The sequence below is a fragment of the Sorex araneus genome, chromosome 7 (genome assembly GCF_027595985.1).
Source record: "Sorex araneus isolate mSorAra2 chromosome 7, mSorAra2.pri, whole genome shotgun sequence".
NCBI lineage: Eukaryota > Metazoa > Chordata > Mammalia > Eulipotyphla > Soricidae > Sorex > Sorex araneus.
The window spans coordinates 65,898,848-65,918,108 of record NC_073308.1 but is presented as its reverse complement, the minus strand read 5'-3'; the positions used below and the strand labels follow the sequence as shown (position 1 = coordinate 65,918,108).

Genomic DNA, 19,261 nt, shown 5'->3' with positions numbered 1-19,261 from the left:
GTAACAAAGTACAAAGCGTAATCTGAATATTTCAACCAGTCACTTTCCATATGGCTAAGGACAAACGTTTTGGACATTGGTTAATGGTTTTCAGAAGTACGTTAGGATTCGGTGTCCTTTGGAAGGTGTAGCTTCTTGGGCTGCAACTCTGCCATTTGACCTCCCTTTTCAGCCAGCCAGGCCAGCTGATTACTTGGAGGTTCATTCTCTGCCACATGTTTATTTGAATCAGTTTAAAAATCAGAGATTTCACTGGTTTTTATTTTATTTTTTTTAATTGAACCACAGTGAGATACACAGTTACAAAGTTGTTCATGACTGGGTTTCAGTCATATAGTGTTCCAACACCCATCCCTTCACCAGTGTACATTTCCCACCACAAATGTCCCCAGTTTCCCTCCCACCCACCCCCATGCCTATGGCAGACACTCCCTCCCTCTCTTTCTATCTTTCTCTCTTTCTCTTTCTCTGTTTCTCTCACTCCCTCTACCCCACCCCCATCTCTGTGCATTATTGTTTGCAAAACAGATACTGAAATGTATATCATGTATATACATTTATTATCATGTATATCCCTTTACCTTTTTTCCATCACCCAGTTCTTGTCCAGCATGATTTTTTCCAACTATTATTGTCATGCTGGTCCCTTCTCTATCCTAAGTACCCTGTGCCCCACACACACTTGTGGCAACCTTTCAACCATTGGCCAGTCCTCTTAGCCCCTGTTTTTCCTGGCCTTGGATATTAGTTCCATCAAATGCATGGGTTTTTGTTTCTGTTTTTTTTTGGGGGGGGATGTATTTTTTTAATGAATCACCATGAGATATACTTACAGGAAAATGCATGGTTTTAATTCCATAATGCTACATGCAGCGAGGAAGAATGGATGGGAAGCATCAGGAAGTAAAGTAAGGACGTCACAAGGGCGGTTCTGATGGGTGTCTCAGGGCCTGGGTTCAGGACTCAGACACACAGGATAAGATGTCAGTACAGAGTCAGACCTGGTGCAGAGGGTACAGCTACTTGGCAGGGAGATCAGAAACCAAACAGATAAGCCTGCCAGGCTCTTGGGCCAAGGTGACCAGTGTTCTGCCAAGGGTTCTATAGAAGCAGTCTGAGTACCTGGTCCTGTTTCTAGTGTGTGGCTTCACCCCATCCTGATAAAGTCAAATCCTTCAATGTCCAAGCAACCTTCTTCTTCAAATACAGCTCAAGAAAGTAACTCCCACCTCCAAGATTGGCTTGAGTGGGAGAGGAAAATCATGATTTTATACTCCTTAAATGGATGACATGAATATAATGTTCTGACACATGTTTTATACAGATAGCAGAATTATGAAGTCTTGTTCAAGGTCAGCATGAGCTTCTGATTCCTTTAGTCTCCTGACAGCTGAGGTGGGTCCCTTCTTTCAAACCTGAACATTGAGCATCTCTGTTAAAACATGACTTCAAAGCTCCAGAGGCACTCTTGGCTTTTAAAGAACATCCTGAGTCTTATTTTTTCATCAACATAGTTTAGAAAGGGAGTATTTTTCTCCGATTTGACCTGAGTAATTAATTAGTCCTGTTTCTTTCTCTTTTTTTTTTTTTTTGATTTTTGAGTCACACCTGGTGATGCACAGGGGTTACTCCTGGCTCTGCACTCAGGAATTACTCCTGGTGGTGCTCAGGGGACCATATGGGATGCTGGGAATCGAATCCGGGTTGGCCTCATGCAAGGCTATCGCTCCAGCCCCTAATTAGTCCTGTTTCTAAACCAAACACACCACTTTGCTCCTGAAAGTGGAGTTTTAAAAAGAGAAAACCATGAAATCATAGGATGATCAAGCAAATGTAAACTCTCTAACCTGAAGAATTATTGGCTTCTGCGGTCCCCCCTGCCCCAATTACTCCTGTATTATTTCCTTGCTTCTCCCATGTCTCTTTCTGTTTCCACATTTGGCCCCTGAATAAACGTCATCGATACTCACAGAGCCATCAGGGACTAGATGAATCTTCCAAGTGAATGGTGGGCTTCTGTTTAGGATTTGCTTAAATCTCTTTTCCCAGCTGTCTTTCTACAATGCCCAAATGCAACTTTTCCTAATTCCCAAAAATCCAGCAGCACAGTTATAAAACTTGTGGCTCTCCAACTCAAATTGTATTTCAGATGATTCGATTAAAAACTACAAAAGAACTGCTTTCAGCCAAAGCTTCTTAGAGTAGAACACAAACATTTGTGAAGTGGGCAGGCGGGGTTTACCCTGCACTCACGGCTTCACGGGGAAATATATTTCGAAGAGGAATTAATCACAAACTAAATCCCATTCGAGGTCTCCTTCTCCATCTGTCAAGGAGACTTAAGTCTGCAATAGCTTTTTCTGCAAGCAAATGGTCATTACCCATCCCAGCTTTCAAAATCTCATGGGACAGAGAAAAGCACTGTTTGGAGGAAGATATAAGAAGCAACATGGCAACCTCAGTTTATTAAACTAAATTAATATTGAAGGCATAATAAAATAATCCCTCAAATAAAGACTTGTTCATACAGTATAATCATTGGAGTCTCGTGCTTTAACAATCTTATTCTTTTGATTAACATTAAGCATACAGTGATAGGAAAACTAAGAGGCAGATTTTTTTCCTTTTGAATAACAAGTTGGTTATTCTGGGAGATTTGTGCCCTTTTATAAAAATATTATTAAAGTTTGGATGTTTTCCCCTTTGGGTGGTAGCATCTGAAAGCAGTTTGTCCAACCCCACTTGCCTCATGTCTAAAATGCTCAAATCCACATTGAACTAAGATGACCAACAATTGTCTACCCTGCTGGCAACACTTTATCCCGCACAAAAGGCATGTGAGCATTTCATTATTGAACAGAACCCTGTGAAGAAATCGCTTTCCCTCCTGGCTGAAGAGGCTCAGCTTTGGGCCGATGGAGATGTGGGGTTTAATGAGAGGGCGTATAGAAGATGCAGGCACAGCGTTGAATTTCTAGGTCAAGTTTTTCCCCTGGCGTGCCGGTAAAGGAAGTGCTTTCTGGCTACTTGAATATGAACTTCTAAGTCTCCGATCTAGATAATTTTAGATCCGTGGATTTCATTATAGAAATTCCTAGACTACTTGTGGGATAAAGCAAATGCTAAGACCCTATTGAATTTCATCAAGCTGAATTAGCAGAAAATAAAGATAAAATGCCTTTCTATTTGAGGACACGATGATGTTTTAATTGTTACAGCATTTGGCATGCTGAATGTATACAATCCTTGACATTCATATAATAACAAAAGAAAGTTGTTGGGGGCTTGCTTCTCTTTTGCTCACCAACATTCCTCTCAGCCCCCACCCCCCGCCCTATAGCTCTGAGCTCCCCTCCCATTTCTCTAGGCTTCTCTAAAGAAAAGCTAAGCAGTGAAGGGATTCATGTAAAACGACCTCATTTCTACGTAGCTCGGCCACAACTGCTTATTACCTAGCTATGAGGGCAGACCACCATCATAGTGACGGCTGATATAGATGGCTCCGGGGTAAAGCAAAGGTTTACATATTACACAAGCAATTTCACTGTTTTCTAAACATATTGCCAAGACGGTGGGAGTTGGCAGCCCACACTGTGTTTTAGGTTCGAGAGACTTGGATTAGAAGTGACGGCTGATTATCAGCCTTTGGATTTGTCTTCTGTGAACTACAAGCAACCTAGTAACCAGCGAAGAATTCTCGGCTGCACTTCAACTTGTCTTCCGAGCTTCCCGAGATCACACACACAAATGACTTGACAGAAGTCCTGCATGGGTCCTGTGCAAAGATAACCGCACAAGACAATCGTCTCGTTCCTGACCCTTACAGAGTTCCGCCAAGGGAAATGTTTTATAATCCTTCTTTGTGCGTTGGGCAAGGAGGAAAAGAAAAGAGTGTGGGCAAAGATTATCCAGAAGAAAGAAAGGGACTCTTTTGGGGTTCCAGCTGAAACACAATAAAGAACATAATTAACTTCACCATTCTTTGTGTTTTTCATTTGACTGCAGGGAGGAGATGAAAGAGGACTGCTAAGCCTTGCATTCCATCCCAATTACAAGAAAAATGGAAAGCTGTATGTGTCTTACACTACCAACCAGGAGCGCTGGGCCATCGGGCCCCACGACCACATCCTCCGGGTTGTGGAATATACAGTGTCCAGGTATCGCAAGCATGCACCAAGGATCAAGTGTTTTGGGTTTTTTTGGGTTTTTTTTTTTTGTCTTGTTTTCTCATGATCTCTGCTTAGGTTTCAGTTTAGGGATGACAGATAATTAGCCCGGAAGCTACTAATGATTAAGTTGTAGTCTTCACCCTGCTGAAAACCTTAAATGTCTTTGAGGAGAATGATGGCTCCAACGATCACTTTAATTCTGTCCCTCTGAGGTCTCTCGTTCAGTCTTACGCCTTATCCTGAGATGCGGAGGCCGAGGGACTTTCAGAATCCTTTCTCATTTACTCCACGTATTTGATGATTTACCGCAAAGGCATTTGCCTCGCAGGGTGTGGGCGCCCTGCGGCCCGTGTTTCTTCGCACTGACGGCCTTGCCTCCCCATTGCAGGAAGAATCCCCACCAAGTGGATGTGAGGACGGCCAGAGTGTTTCTGGAAGTAGCAGAACTGCACAGGAAGCATCTGGGAGGACAGCTGTTGTTTGGGCCCGATGGCTTTTTGTACATCATTCTCGGCGATGGGATGATCACACTGGATGATATGGAAGAGATGGATGGGTTAAGGTAAACCCAACCCAACCCAGTCAGCATCTCAGGAGATTGAAATGCTTTGGGGTCAGTGGCTCTTGCCCTGGGGCCTGTGGGGGACGGAGTTGGGAGGGGACACAGGGATCAAACCTCAGGCCTCAAGCATGCAAGAAATATGCCCTGTCTGCCCTTTGAGCTGCATCCCTGACCCCAGATTCAAGTATTTTCAGTACTGGGGACAGAGTCATGAGTGTATGAGTTAAGACCTGTCCTCGATTAAATATCTCGCTCCAGGGATCAAGGTCCATCCACATTTATAAAGGGAAGGGGAATTGCACAGTAGGTGGGTACAGTCTTTTTGAAAGTCACTGTAGGAAGGGGTCCAAAACCATGTTCCCGGTGGGGTTCTCTGCTCCACGTGGCTTCAGCTGCATGCCAAATGGCCCCCCTAGAGAGCTAGGTCCTGAGGCTACCACCACCTAGCAGCATCCCTTGGGCTCATGTCCCACCAGCTGGCATTTAGGGATTTTTTTTTTAATAAGAGGAATGGGTCTTCGAGCCACAGGTGCCAGTTCCCCCTTTAGTTTCAGCTCCATGCGTGCCAGTAGCGGGAATACTTACATCGTGCTCCAACCCCTCAGTGACTTCACAGGTTCCGTGCTGCGGCTGGACGTGGATGCAGACGTGTGTACGGTGCCTTACTCCATCCCCACAAGCAACCCGCACTTCAACAGCACCAACCAGCCCCCCGAGGTGTTCGCGCACGGCCTGCACGATCCAGGCAGGTGAGCCACGCCTGTGCTCTCATCTTCTGTCAAGCCAGGCGGACCCTGGGGGTCTGGGGATGACTTTAAGAGGGTGGCCAGGCAGGGGTGGTGTCCAAGGCTGTTGGTCTACTATGGCACTGGCTCGTTTTGCCCACCCCGCTGACTGAGAGGGCAGATGGTGAGACCAGGAAGAGAAGCAGTTCCTGGGGTGTTGTGGGGAAAGAAGGGGAGATTGCCGTAGCATTTTGTCTTTTTTGGGTCACACCCGTCGATGCTCAGGAGTTACTCTTGGTTCTGCACTCAGGAATTACTCCTGGCGGTGCTCGGGGGACCATATGGGATGCTGGAAATCAAACCCGGGTCAGCTGCATGCAAGGCAAACACCCTACCCGCTATACTCTTGCTCCAGCCCCTGCCGTAGCATTTTGGAGAATGAGTTCTTCTATTATTTGGGCTTGGGGGCACACCCAGCTGGCATCAGGGCTTACTCCTGGCTCCACACTCAAGGTCACTCACTTGTGGTGAGAGTCAGGGGACCGACCACAGGGGGTTCCCGGGATCAAACCAGGTCAGCCACGTGCAAGGCCAACACAGCCCCCGCTGTGCTGTCACTCCGGCCCTGGAGGATTATCCTTAGATCAGCACCGTTGGACGAGTGTAATGATTCAAAATGCCACCTGAGCGATTCAGAGAGATGGCCCACCTTTCCTGGGCCTCCTCATATTTCTCTAAATGCTTGTTCTCTTCTACCACAAACAGGGGTGGTCCGAGCCACCATTCAGGGGGTATGAAAGGGCTACTGTCGTGATTAAACAGAATTCTACCCATCAGAGAAACATAGCTACAGACTTAAGCATTTCTAGTGAATCTTAAATAAATTATAATTCTTTTTATCACAGCTTCAGTTAACCTTTGATGTAGTATCCATTTGTGAGGAATTGGGCTATATGTTGCCACCTGTCACTGTCATCCCATTGCTCCTCAATTTGCTCAAGCGGGCACCAGTAACGTCTCCATTGTGAGACTTGTTGTTACTGTTTTTGGAGTATCGAATACGCCACGGGTAGCTTGCCAGACTCTGTCATGAGGGCGAGATACTCTCAGTAGCTTGCTGAGTTCTCCGAGAGGGGCGGAGGAGTCAAACCCACTGCACTATTGCTCCAGCCCAGGGGCTATATGTTATTAAAAAAAAAAAAAGACTTGAAAAACATGACAGGGCCAGAGAGCTTAATGGGCTGGGGCACATGCGTGGCACACAGGAGGGCAGGGTCACTCTCCAGCATCACAGAGTCCCCAGGTACCAAAGGGAATGACCCCAAGCACGAAGCTGGGAACAGCCCCTGAGCAGGAATGAATGTGGCCGAACATACACGTACTAAGGCAGTTTGTTTGGACTGTCGGCTGCCGTGGACTTGAGCAGAAGAAACGCAGAGGATCATGTGGAGGGAGGCTCTCGTGGGCTGAGGATCCTTTCAGAATCCTCTGAGGCAGGATGGAGCAGTTTTAGGTGGAAAGCTTCACCCAGTCCGTGCTGTTATTCATTCTAAGGGGCACGGGGCCACATTCACTCATTTATTAGTGAAGTTATTATTGCTATTTCATGTTTATTGAGTGTTCACTATGTGCAAGGTGAGTATTTCTCAAACTTTTTATTTTTATAATCCCTCCTGCCCTTCATCTCCCCTCCATCAAAGTCCACGTCTACAGTTCATTTCCTTTTTGGCATCTCTGCAGATCTTAAAATCTGCGCGACAGGGAATACTTACAGTGGGTTCAGGATGTGGAGAAAAACAGTCACATTCCATTCCTCCAGCTCAGCCCTTGCAGATACCTCCAGCAAACAGCACTGTGAAATGGGGGTGCCCCCTCCCTGGCACCCCCAGCCTGGAGATTCTGGTGCAGAAACACAGAACAAGGCACTTTTTTTTTGGCAATAGCGATGGGGGGAGGCCTGTGCCATACATTCCAACCTCCTAGCCGAGAGCTAATGGAACACTTTCCTCTAAGACTTTCAGACCAAGGAAGATTTCAACAAGCCGACCAGAAACTAGAGCAGTCATCAGCTAAAAGGAAAGCCTATTGTACTTTTTTAGTGCCTGGGACAGAGAACTGAACTAAATACCTAATTTCACCACATAACTGTGTTGCTTCATGTGCAATTTTTGGCCAAAAAAAAAAAAGTAAGGTGCAACTCTTATGTGGCTACAGTTTTTAAATGGTGCTGCTGGTATTACTTAAAAGCAGTCCATGACAGGGGGATTGCCCCATAGCCGGAAGACTGCTTTATGAGCGGAGGGGAGAAGGCAGATGGAATAGAGAAGGGATCACTAAGAAAATGATGGCTGGGGGAACCAGTTGGGATGGGAGATGCACGCTGAAAGTAGATAATGGACCAAACATGATGACCTCTCAGTCTCTGTGTTGCAAGCTATAATGCCCAAAAGGAGAGAGAGAGTATGGGGAATATTGTCTGCCATGGAGGCAGGGGGAGGGTGGGAAAGGGGGGGTATACCCAGGATATCGGTGGTGGGGAATGTGCACTGGTGGAGGGATGGGTGTTTGATCATTGTGAGATTGTAACCCAAACATGAAAGCTTGTAACTACCTTACGGTAGTTCAATAAAATTTTAAAAATTTTAAAAAAAAGGAAAAGAGGAAAAAAAGAGAGAGAGAGAAAGAGAGAGAGAGGGAGAGAGAGAGAGAGAGAAAGAAGTGTTATAGAGGCAGGCTGAGGACTCTAGGGGCGGTGGGAGGGAAATTGGGGACATTGGTGGCGGGAAATATATACTGATGAGGGAAGGGTATTGAAATATTATATGACTGAAACCCCCCAATCATAAATAATTTTCTGTGTATTTCATGGTGATTCAATAAAAATATAAAAACAAATAAAAAGCAGGCCATGAGATGTCATAATGTCCTGAAGGGGAGAGAGAGAGAGAGAGAGAGAGAGAGAGAGAGAGAGAAGGAGGGAGGGAGGGAAACTGTCTGCCATTGAGGAGGCAGGAGGAAGTGGTGGACATGGGGTGGTGGGGGTGGATACTGGGGACATTGGTGGTGGATAATGTACACTGGTGGAGGGATGGGTGTTCGATCATTGTATAACTGAAATTCAAACATGATCGTTTTGTAAGTGTTGCTCACGGTGATTCAATAAAAATAAAATTAAAATTAAAAAAGCAGGCCATGAGAGTTACACAGTGAATATAGTATCATGCACCCACGATCTCATATCTGCTTCTCAGCCATACTCAGAAAGCTGAATTCACCTTGCCATTTTTTTTCTAAATTAAAAATCTCTGCATTTAACTTTTTTAGAGCAGTTTTCAGTTTCACAGCAAACTTGAAACAATGCTATCCGAGCTTTCCCATGTACCTCCCTTCCAACCAAAGGTTCCCAAATTCACTTGGCCCTTTGCAAGAGGAAAACTCATTCAGTGCTCCCCGACCCCCAAATTGCAAGCTTCTTCCCCACACATGTGCAGCCTCTCCACGGACAGTGTGCTACAGCTGCCCAGAGCTGGTGTTAACTCGTCTCTGTCTCCCAGGGTAAACATTCGAGATCACGCTTGGTGGCATCTGTTCTTGGTGAATTTGGCCATGTGGATTGTGACATGTTTCCACTTGTCACATCCCAATCAGAGATGGTTCACATCTTTTGGATACATGATGTGAAAGGATGGAAGGACTAACAGACCTGGAATGCAGCCGAGAGGAACGTCCCACTGCTGCTAGCAATTCCTCCTCAAGAGACTAGATTTGCTCTGTCTTGTTTGAAATAGGCCGACCTTGGCTGGGCTGACATCTACATTCTCTGTCTTCTAAAGAAAAGTAGAAGTAGTTGTGTGTTTATTACAGCACTATTTCCAATAGCCAGAACCTGGGAAAAACCCGAGTGCCTGAGAACAGATGACCAGTTAAAGAAACTTTGGTATATCTACACAGTGGAATACTATGCAGCTGTTAGAAAAGATGAAGTCATGAAATTTGCATATGAATGGGTGGACATGGAGAGTATCATGCTAAGTGAAATGAGTCAGAAAGAGAGGGACAGACATAGAATGATTGTACTCATTTGTGTAATACAATGTAACATGGTAGGAGACTAACACCTAAGTATAGTAAAGATAAGGGCCAGGAGGATTGCCCCACGGCTTGGGAGCTGGTCTCATGTGCTGGGGCAAAGGGCCACTGGGATAGAGAAATTATCTCTAAGTAAATGATGGTTAGAGGGCTCACTCCGGATGGGAGATGCGTGCTGAAAGTAGACTATGGGCCAAACATGATGGCCACTTAGTACCTGTATTGCAAACACAGGTACTTATAGTACCCAAAGGGAGAAAGAGAGTCAGAGGGAATCTTACTGCCACAGAGGCAGAGGGGGAAAGGGATGGGGGTGGTGGGAGGGATACTGGGACATTGGTGGTGGAGAATGGCACTAGTGGAGGGATGGGTACTTGATCATTGTATGGCTGAAACATAATCACAAAAGTTTGTAAGTCTGTAACTGTATCTCACAGTTATTCGTGAAAGAAAGAAAGAAAAAAAGGAAGGAAGGAAGGAAGGAAGGAAGGAAGGAAGGAAGGAAGGAAGGAAGGAAGGAAGGAAGGAAGGAAAGAAGGAAGGAAGGAAGGAAGAAAAGTAGAAATGGAGGGAGCATTTTTGTCGTAAACTTATATTCTGCCTTAAGTCACAGCCTATCTCTGTGCCCTCCCTGCCTGGTATTGTATTCTGTGACCATTGAATCTGAGAGGACAATGCAGTGACTGTTGTCACAGAGAAGCTCCCCCTTCTTTGGCCAGCCAGGCGCTAGTGTCTCCATTATGAATGGACTCATTTGCAGCCAAAAGTGTTTTGAGTTTGTTTCATGATAGTTTTTCAAGTAATTGTTACATATGACTTATGTCTCTGAAGCCCCTAGGATCTGCTTACTCAGATTTGTTTATTGTTTCGTTGATTTAGGAGCCCCAACGGGTGGATCTTTAAGCCATTAATATATTTTGCTGGGTTCAAACCATGATTCTCAGTGGTCTCTAGCAACGTCTGGAAACATTTTTTGTTTGTGTTACTCGAGGGGGCTGAGGAGGAGGAAGGACTGGGTGGAGGAAGGACTGATGCCACTAGCATCTCATGAGTAGAGATGCAAGAGTCTCCCCCCTTCTGCCTTACACAGAACAGTGCCCCCCTTCCAGTCTAATGATTTTCTGGACCATAATCTCAATGATCTCAAGGAAGAGAAGCCTAAAGACAATATGAAACTGTTGGGAGAATGTCAGAAATCAGATTATACAACTTTACTCTTTCTCCCCACCCAAACTGTATGTGTGCAGTCCTGTGATTTAATCTGTCATCAGCGTTGATCCCTTTTGTACCTGTGGCTTTAAACTGGATCACAGAAACCCAGTAGGGATGGGGCAGGGTGGGAAGGGGGAGGGGAGGAGTAAGAGGAGGACTCGGGGAGTTGGCAGTGAATTCTGGTCCCAGATTAGAGATGATCATGAAATTGGAGTTTTCTCAAGAAATACTCTCAGTGGTGGAGGAAAAACATCTTGATTTTAGTTATCTATTTATTTTTGTTTGGGAGCCATACCCAGCTGCATTCAGGGTTTACTTCAGACTCTGAGCTGAGGAATCACTCATCATGGTGCTCAGGTATCATCTATCTGGTGCCAGGAATTGAACCTGGGTCGACCAAGTACAAGGCAAGCACCTTACCCCTGTATGTCACGGCACCCTCATAATTTTAGTCATTTACTGGGGTGCATACTTTACTTTTCTCAAGCAGCCTTAATATATATATTCTCTCTACATATGTTACATAGAATATCATGATTCTATGTAAGAAACACAGAACTAATTCTTTATGGAGTGTAGTATATTTAACTTGGTCTTGTGCCTGGTTCTTAGTTACCCGTTATATTATGCATGTGATATTCACCAGCAAATGAACACACTTTAACTCATCGTGTGCATTCAGAATGGAAGGAGCCACCCAGAGAAATGTAAAAATATCCTCCACGGACCTCTGCACTTCAGCAGAACCAATAATCACATCCACTCTGTCTCAAACCTCCAAATGATAGCCTTACCAGCCCACAGGGGGTCTTTGGCAGGGGCTCCAGCCTGATCACGGAGGACACCCTGGTAGGAATTAATGGATGCTCCCCTTTGATTCTGCAGATGTGCTGTGGACCGACACCCTCCTGATATAAACAACAATTTAACTATATTGTGTTCAGATTCCAATGGAAAGAACAGATCGTCAACCAGAATCCTACAGATCATAAAAGGGAAAGATTATGGTGAGTAGACTATGATATGTTGATTTTGCTTGAGTTTGAGTTTGGTTCTGCTTCAGAAAATTAACTAAAGGGAGGAAGGGTTTCTGCAGAGTGAGCATTTGGGAAAGTATCATAACACTGGCCTTACAGCAGTAAGGGCATCAACTGCTCATTTTTTAAAGGCTCTGGGATTCTTATAAGCCCAGGAGGTTCCATTAGCTTAATTACCATTCCCACAGATTGAATGGTGCTCTGTAGGTCCAGAAAATTTTAGTGGATCTTCAGGAGTTAGCAGTTAATATTTTGGTCATCTGTGAAGCAAGATGAATAACTTCTATTTGTGTAAAATATAAAGGAGAACTTGTCTTAACATCTTATATACAGAGGAAAAGCCAAGTGTTAAAGGCAAGAAATTTCTCAATGCCCAGTGTGCTTGTCTCAGCAAATAGGAAAATTATGTGTTTCAAATAAGAATCTTAATTTTTAAAGGTGTTTATTTTAGAGAAAACAAAGTCACAGACTTGTAAAAACATCTTACTAAAGGCATGGAAACTAAACATTGAGATATTTTTTTTAATAATGTGATTACCAGAGTGTTTAGAGATACATATAAAATAATAATGAAGTCCAAATTTTAATATTTAGAGGAAGCCACATATTAAATATTACTTATTCTGGAAATAGTGCATTAATGTTATTAAATTGAGTGCTTCTTCTGTTTACTCAATCATCAGAGGTATTTGTTTAACACCGGAATGAAGCAGCGATGTGGTATCTAGTCATTTCCCTATGTTTTAGATGGTGTGGTGTGTTTGTTATAAAGATTTGGAACAAAGTAATGTGGCTTGGAATTAAGTCTTCCGTGTTGCTAGTTTGATGGCATTTTGATTCTGTGTATGTTAAACTAAGTTCTATAAGCACGTTACTTGGGGTTCAGCTGAAACTAGTTAGCATGGTGACAGGCCTTCATTTATGTTTCTGAAACAACCAGAGGAAGAGAGAGAGAGAGAGAGATAAAGCACATACCTGGGTAAACAGGACCCCGAGTTGGATCCCCTGCCATGCACAGCCCCCTAGAGCTCTGCCAGCACCCATGAGATTAGGGCCACCCCCCTGATCACCAAGTGTGGCCCATATTAAGTAAACCAAGAGCCTTACCCAGGAAATACTTTCACTGTATATACATATATCATAGTACCATGATACACAGTATATATCTTTTCATTTATTTGTCAACTGTGCCCAGTAGAGCTGACAGAAATTACCCCCTTCGTTTGCCATCCTCTTGGAGCTTCACACTGGCCCGTGTTGTCAGCACTGGAACAACTGCTCTCATTCTGTGCACAGAGCAAGCTTGTGTGACACAGTGTCACTGCCCAGAAAGGTTCACTGTCATTGCGTGTAGAGCAGCAGGGCTGACACTGGCACCCAGGCAGCCTGCCAACAGACTTCCAGACCTTATTCATTCAGCAACGCTGCCCCTCTGTGTGCCAACTTTGAAAAACTCACCTTTATAAATTGCTTATGATGTGGTCTTACCGTCATCAAACCGGGGAAAAGATTTCTGTCTCTGCCTGAAACACCGCCTGTTGATGGTAGCATCCCTGATCTGAGGCTCGGAGGAATACCAGTTCATTCACCGTTGGCTTTAGATCTTTTCCAATGCAGATGACATGCGTGTTTTCAAGTATATGATAACACGCATGGAAATGTTGAGATGTGTTGACATGGTTATACACATGGAATTCAAAAGGATTGGCTGGAATAGAAGAGGATGTGTTTGTTTGTGTGTGTGTGAGACTGTGTATATTGTGTTTGTGTGTGTGTGTGTGTCTGTGTTTTCCTGCTTATCCCAACCAATGCTCTAGAGGCCCTGTGGCCCTCTTGGATATTTTGGCCAGCAGGGTCCATGCAAGGGCCCAAGGATGCGGTGCTGTTCTGGCTCCACAGTGCCAGGGATTTCTTGGTCACCTTACCAGTGCTGGGGGGGGGGCTCAAGGGTCCACCTGAAGATGCTGTAGGGACCAGGTGGTATTGGGGATAAAACTGGGGTTGCCCACATGGAAAGCAAGCACCTTGAACCCCTATGTGCACTGACCTGGGGTAGATGATTTTAACCACACAATTCTATACATCATGCCAATATTTTCACTGAAAGGGAAAAAAATGTGTTTTAAAGAACTTTCATGTAGAATTTAATTTAATTTAAGAATTAACTGTTATTTAAAGTGTCCTGGTTTTATAATTAGATAACCACAGTTTTCAAAGTACCCAGATTTGTTTGGCAGTTATAACAGCAGCCTGAATTTTTTGGTTTTACAGTCGATAAACATGACTCCCAGAATATCCAGATTCAGTTGGCAGTTGTGATAGCAGCCAGCATTTGCAATCTCATGTCAGCTCTTCGAATGTTCTAGTTCTTCAGCAATGGAAATAATTATTTTTACCAGATAGCTACAGCAGGGGCTGGTCTTGTGGTAAAGATTTTAGCACGAAACCAACCTAAGGACTATCATCAGTGTTGCTTGACCTACATTATTGCACCCTCGGAAATGTGTCATTTGAGCTAATGCCCTGCTTCTTTCTTTCCAGAAAGTGAGCCATCGCTTTTAGAATTCAAGCCATTCAGTAATGGCCCTTTGGTTGGTGGGTTTGTTTACCGAGGCTGCCAGTCTGAAAGGCTGTACGGAAGCTATGTGTTCGGAGATCGAAATGGGTAGGTTTCCTGTTAACACAATGTGATACACCAAATAACATGTTTGTTGATTCGTTGGCAGGCTGCTAGAAAGTATCCAAGTAATTATTGGCCTTTGGAGGTCAGGCCTGGGATGTACAGGCATTACTTATTTTTGTTGTTGTTGTTCTGTGTATGGCATTTTAATGAAAGAACTAAGACGTGCTTTTTATTTTTGGTGTTGGGGATTGAATCTAGAACCTCTGAAATGTAAAGCAAGAGCTCTGACGCTTAGCTACATCCTCAGTCCTGAGACATCTTTCGAACAGGTTCAGTTAAGGTTCTAAACTCGAATTAAAGGCCAGAGAAGTCTTCAGATGGACGTTTTCTGTTATCTAGGTTCTTCCCTATTCCGTAACATAGATAACCTAGCATAAAGACTCATTTGAAAGCTGTCCTAGTAGACGAGTTGTAGGAATTTTATTAAATTTTCTTGGAAAGCTAAGCATTGCGACTGAATTTGCCAGAGTTTCGGAACTTTTGGCACCTGAGCATAGTTTCTCTGTATAGGCAGGTAGGCTACAGGATGAAATTGTTAACCCCAATTTTAGAGGCTAAGTTATGGATAATTAGAAGAAACTATGATGAAATCCAAATTGAGAGTCTCATTTCCCAAGTATCTGGCATTCAGGCACATGTCAGAAGTGATGTGTGGGGAGCCGAAAGGGACTAGAAAAGTGTGCTGATCCCGTGATCCCCCCCGGCCCTCTTTCTGATCAATAGCACGGGATGGAGTGTAGACTTGGAGAGGAAGTATGATTCTCTGGGTGAAGAGGGCGGGGCGGGGGCTTTTCTCATACTCAGGTACTTTGAGAACCCCCCCTCCAAACAAAACATCGTGTTTAAGTCCTTTTATCCCCCCGGGAATCCCAGCGTCAACCCCCATTATGAGCTATCGTCTCTTTTCCTTTTCGAAGCCAGGTTCGTGGCACGGCATTCTGTGCTTGTGAGTTTCATTTTCAACATGCTGTTGTCTTCTTGCATTTTCACGGGGATCTGTGATATGTTTCTGTTGTAGGAATTTCTTGACTCTCCAGCAAAGTCCTGTGAGCAAGCAGTGGCAAGAAAAGCCACTTTGTCTTGGCAGCAGTGGTTCCTGTCGAGGTCACCTTTCGGGCCATATATTGGGATTTGGAGAAGATGAATTAGGTACTGTACAGACTCTTTCTGTTTGCTTCCCGCTCCTGAGGGGCTTTGCTCTTCTGTCTTAAAGAAGTAGTCTGACAATCTCACCGTCTATTGATTGGAAATGTAATGTCCCGCAAAGATACATTGCAGAAATAAGAGAGGGTTCCCCTATCTCTCCTTGCAGCTATTCCCTGGGGTTCTTTATATCTTATTTCCACTCCAGAAATATGAGTAACACAGGGGGAAAGGAGAGGTAAGAACAAAAGAGAATTTTTGAATTGCAAAGAGAAAGCATTTTAAGTATCTACAGATAGTTTTTGATGAAGTTGGGTCATTTGTTTCTATATTTTATTGGACATTTTTGCACCTATCTATGTCTCTTGGGATAAGTTTGTTAAATGTCATGTAAATCTCACCTAACCCTCTTTTTCTCGTTTACTATGGTTTTTCCTGTGTGGCATAAAGCTGAGTTTAGGATTCCCTTACAACAAAGTGTATCGATCCCTTTCCAACAGAACAGAATTTTTTTTTCACTTATGATCCAGTAGATGATCACACAACATAATGTGTTGTTCTTCACTGTATCACTGTATCACTGTCATCCTGTTGCTCATCGATTTGCTAAAGCGGGCACCAGGAATGTCTCCATTGTGAGACTTTTTACTGTTTTTTTTTTTTGGCATAGCGAATGTGCCACAGGTAGCTTGCCAGGCTCTGCCTTGTGGGCAAGATACTCTCAGTAGCTTGCTGGTCTCTCCAAGAGGGGCGGAGGATTCTAACCCAGGTCAGCTGCATGCAAGGCAAACACCCTACCCGTTTGCTCTGTCGCTCCAGCCCAGTGTGGTATTCTTATATGTCTTATATGTTATCCCGGTACATGCTATTTCACTGGCAAAGCCAAGTAAAATGAACTTCAGCTGAGAAATTAGCTCTTACCTCTCATATATGAGATTCTGGGTTCAATTCCTGGCACCACAAAAACTAAGACCAAAAAAAATTGTTCCTGTTTGTTTGTTTGGGGGAACGTACCTGGCAATACTCAAGGCTTACTCCTGGTTCTGCATGGAACAAAGTCCTGGTGGTGCTTAGGAAACCATTTTGAGATGTAAGGGATTAAACCCGGGTCAGCTGAGTGCAAGGCAATTGTTCTATCTACCCATTGTTCTATCTTTCTAACAACCTCCCCCAGCAAGAATTAAAAAACAAAACAAAACAAACAAAAAAAATCATAGATTCTGACCATAGAACTGAGGTCACCAGTAGGAAGTGGGGTTGAGGTAGGGATGGGTCAGTGGACTGTGTTGGAAGAATATTGTACTTTTTCGATAAAGACAGTGTATAAACATTTTGCAGAAGTGTGAAAATCACCCTCTAAGACATATATGGCCTTAAAAAGAACACTCTTATCTCAATTAAAGAGTTTTTATTTTTAAAAAGTTGACATTGAAATCTGACACCCTCTCCCAAGAATGGTAATGCTGCACATTTTAAATTATAGAGATAAGAAGATTTTTTAAATGGCTTTCATTGGAGCAATAGCCAAGCAAACCATGGTTCCATACTCATTACACTCAGAGATGAGTTTCCAGGTTCTAAGAAAAACAGTCATGTTTCTCATTCAGAGAGGAATATTTCCACCAACTGTGTGGATGTGGTTTTCCTACTTCAGTGGAGAATTCCCTGAAAAGGTTCTGTGTGATCACCTGGGTTAGCAAGGACCTCACAAGATTTCTGAAATAAAAGGCATGTTATAGAATACACTCTTCTGAAAAAGAGAGATCCAATCTCTCCTTTTCTTTATGCAGCATTTAAAAATTCATTTTCCCTTACTATTCTCCTACTCCATTGAAAGGAACCAGAATGATACATTTGCCCACTTAAATGCTCTGTGATATGACTTAAATTTTATTAGAAAACTCTGACTTAAAATACAAATTAAAATTAAGTAGTTGGTTGCAAAGTTAAAGGTGATTAGATGTGCTGAATTATTTTGATTTCCTTGGACTTTACCATAAACAACTCACCTTCATAATCCTATCAGTATCACCACCATTGTTGAAAATATACAAGCCTGTCTACACTCAATCTGATGTTGGAAACATAACCAGCAAATGAAACCATACTGTATGGATTTATAACATCATGAGCACTTTATTGTAAAAAAGAAATAGACTTTTACTAAATTATACTCCCATATAAAACTGTTAGGTATATTACTAGCTAGGAATCATATTTTTTAAGTGACTAAATTTTTAGTCTTTTTGAAACAAAAAGTATTGGAAATCTGTTCTTGTCTGGGTGTGTTTCTTAATGATGTAAAATCAGGATGTGCTTGTTTTAAGGAATAAATGAGGTGAATTGTATTAAGTACTTGGTGAAATACTGACCTTTACTTTTCTTTGCTTTTTAACTTTATTTTTCTTTTTTTCTGTTGTATCTGAGTTTATGTGTGTATATGTGTGTGAATTCCATTACATCATTTTCAGAAGTCAGAAGGCAGTCATCTGTGCTTAATATATAATTATAAAGTGAAATAAAGAAATATAGACTATATCAAAGACTGTTTCATGAATGAGAACCAAATATATATTTTAAAGTCCTATAAACATATAATCATAAATATAGGTTATAAATCCCTATTCATGTGATCCATTCCATATATTGAATTATATGGATGTAGTGGTAATTAACAAGAGTGGTTCCCTCTGAAATCCCCCTGTCGCATTTCTTCATCAGGATCAGAGCCTTGAACTAGAGAGGTCAAATAGGAATTAAAAAATCCAGGTCAGGGTGCCACTCGTTCAAATATTTGTTTTATTTTAATTTAGAAGAAAAACATTAAGAAGGAGAACTGCATCAATTCTGTGAGGCTTCCATTAAACAGAACTTGGTAACTAAATATTCCCATTTCCTATTTAAGCACAATAAAGATAAAAACCTGCCTGCAGCACTCAGCAACACGTATTTATCGAGTATTTGTTCTTGCAAAGTTCTATTTTAGGGGTCAGAGAAACACGCACAGATTTACGTATCTGTAGTATGTATTTACAAATGTAAATATTGCTTATGGGTAGCCAATCCTTCGGAGTAAAATCGAGCGAGGAGGAGCCAGTGCCATTGGGAAAGCTTCAGAAGGGTGCGATTTGAACAGCGCGGTCAGGAAAGTGTTTCAACAAGGTCTTGAAGGCAAGAGGAAAGTCACCCTTGCGGAGATTCATGGAAGGGGGGTTCGAGAATGAAAGAAGGGCAGACGCTGAGATGCAGAGAGTTGGGCAGGAGTTGAGACGGGAATCTTGGGTGGAAGAGCCTGAGGTTGCAAGCGCCTGAGATGGGCGCACCAGGCAGAAACCTGCCGTGAGGCGGTGCCCCTGGAAAGGCAGGACAGGCGCTCGGAGCATTGCCAGCGGGAGCAGAGCAAGAAGGGGGCGTGAAGTCGGTCAGGCCCCCACTTGGGCTCTGGGTGCTGGGACATGAGGAGATTGGAATCCAGGGCATTTTGCAACTCCACCTACGCTCTCTTTTCTAGCCTTCATACAAGTGATTTTCCTGCATGTCTATGGGGTAGCTGGTCAATAGGTGATGGATGGAGAGTCATACACACGTACGCACATGCCTCAACATAGAGGCACACGTGTGGCTTCGTTTTCAGTTAGTCT

General features: G+C 43.4%; 1 protein-coding gene across 1 annotated transcript in view; it reads left to right on the top strand.

Annotated features, from left to right (window-relative positions):
* Positions 1-19,261, top strand: part of HHIP (hedgehog interacting protein) — a 95,754-nt gene that overhangs the window by 54,589 nt on the left and 21,904 nt on the right. The window contains exons 5-10 of the mRNA XM_004606198.3: positions 4,006-4,157; positions 4,558-4,731; positions 5,337-5,480; positions 11,643-11,764; positions 14,336-14,459; positions 15,496-15,626. Coding sequence (XP_004606255.1) covers positions 4,006-4,157; positions 4,558-4,731; positions 5,337-5,480; positions 11,643-11,764; positions 14,336-14,459; positions 15,496-15,626 — 847 coding nt within the window. The remainder of the gene's footprint in view (positions 1-4,005; positions 4,158-4,557; positions 4,732-5,336; positions 5,481-11,642; positions 11,765-14,335; positions 14,460-15,495; positions 15,627-19,261) is intronic.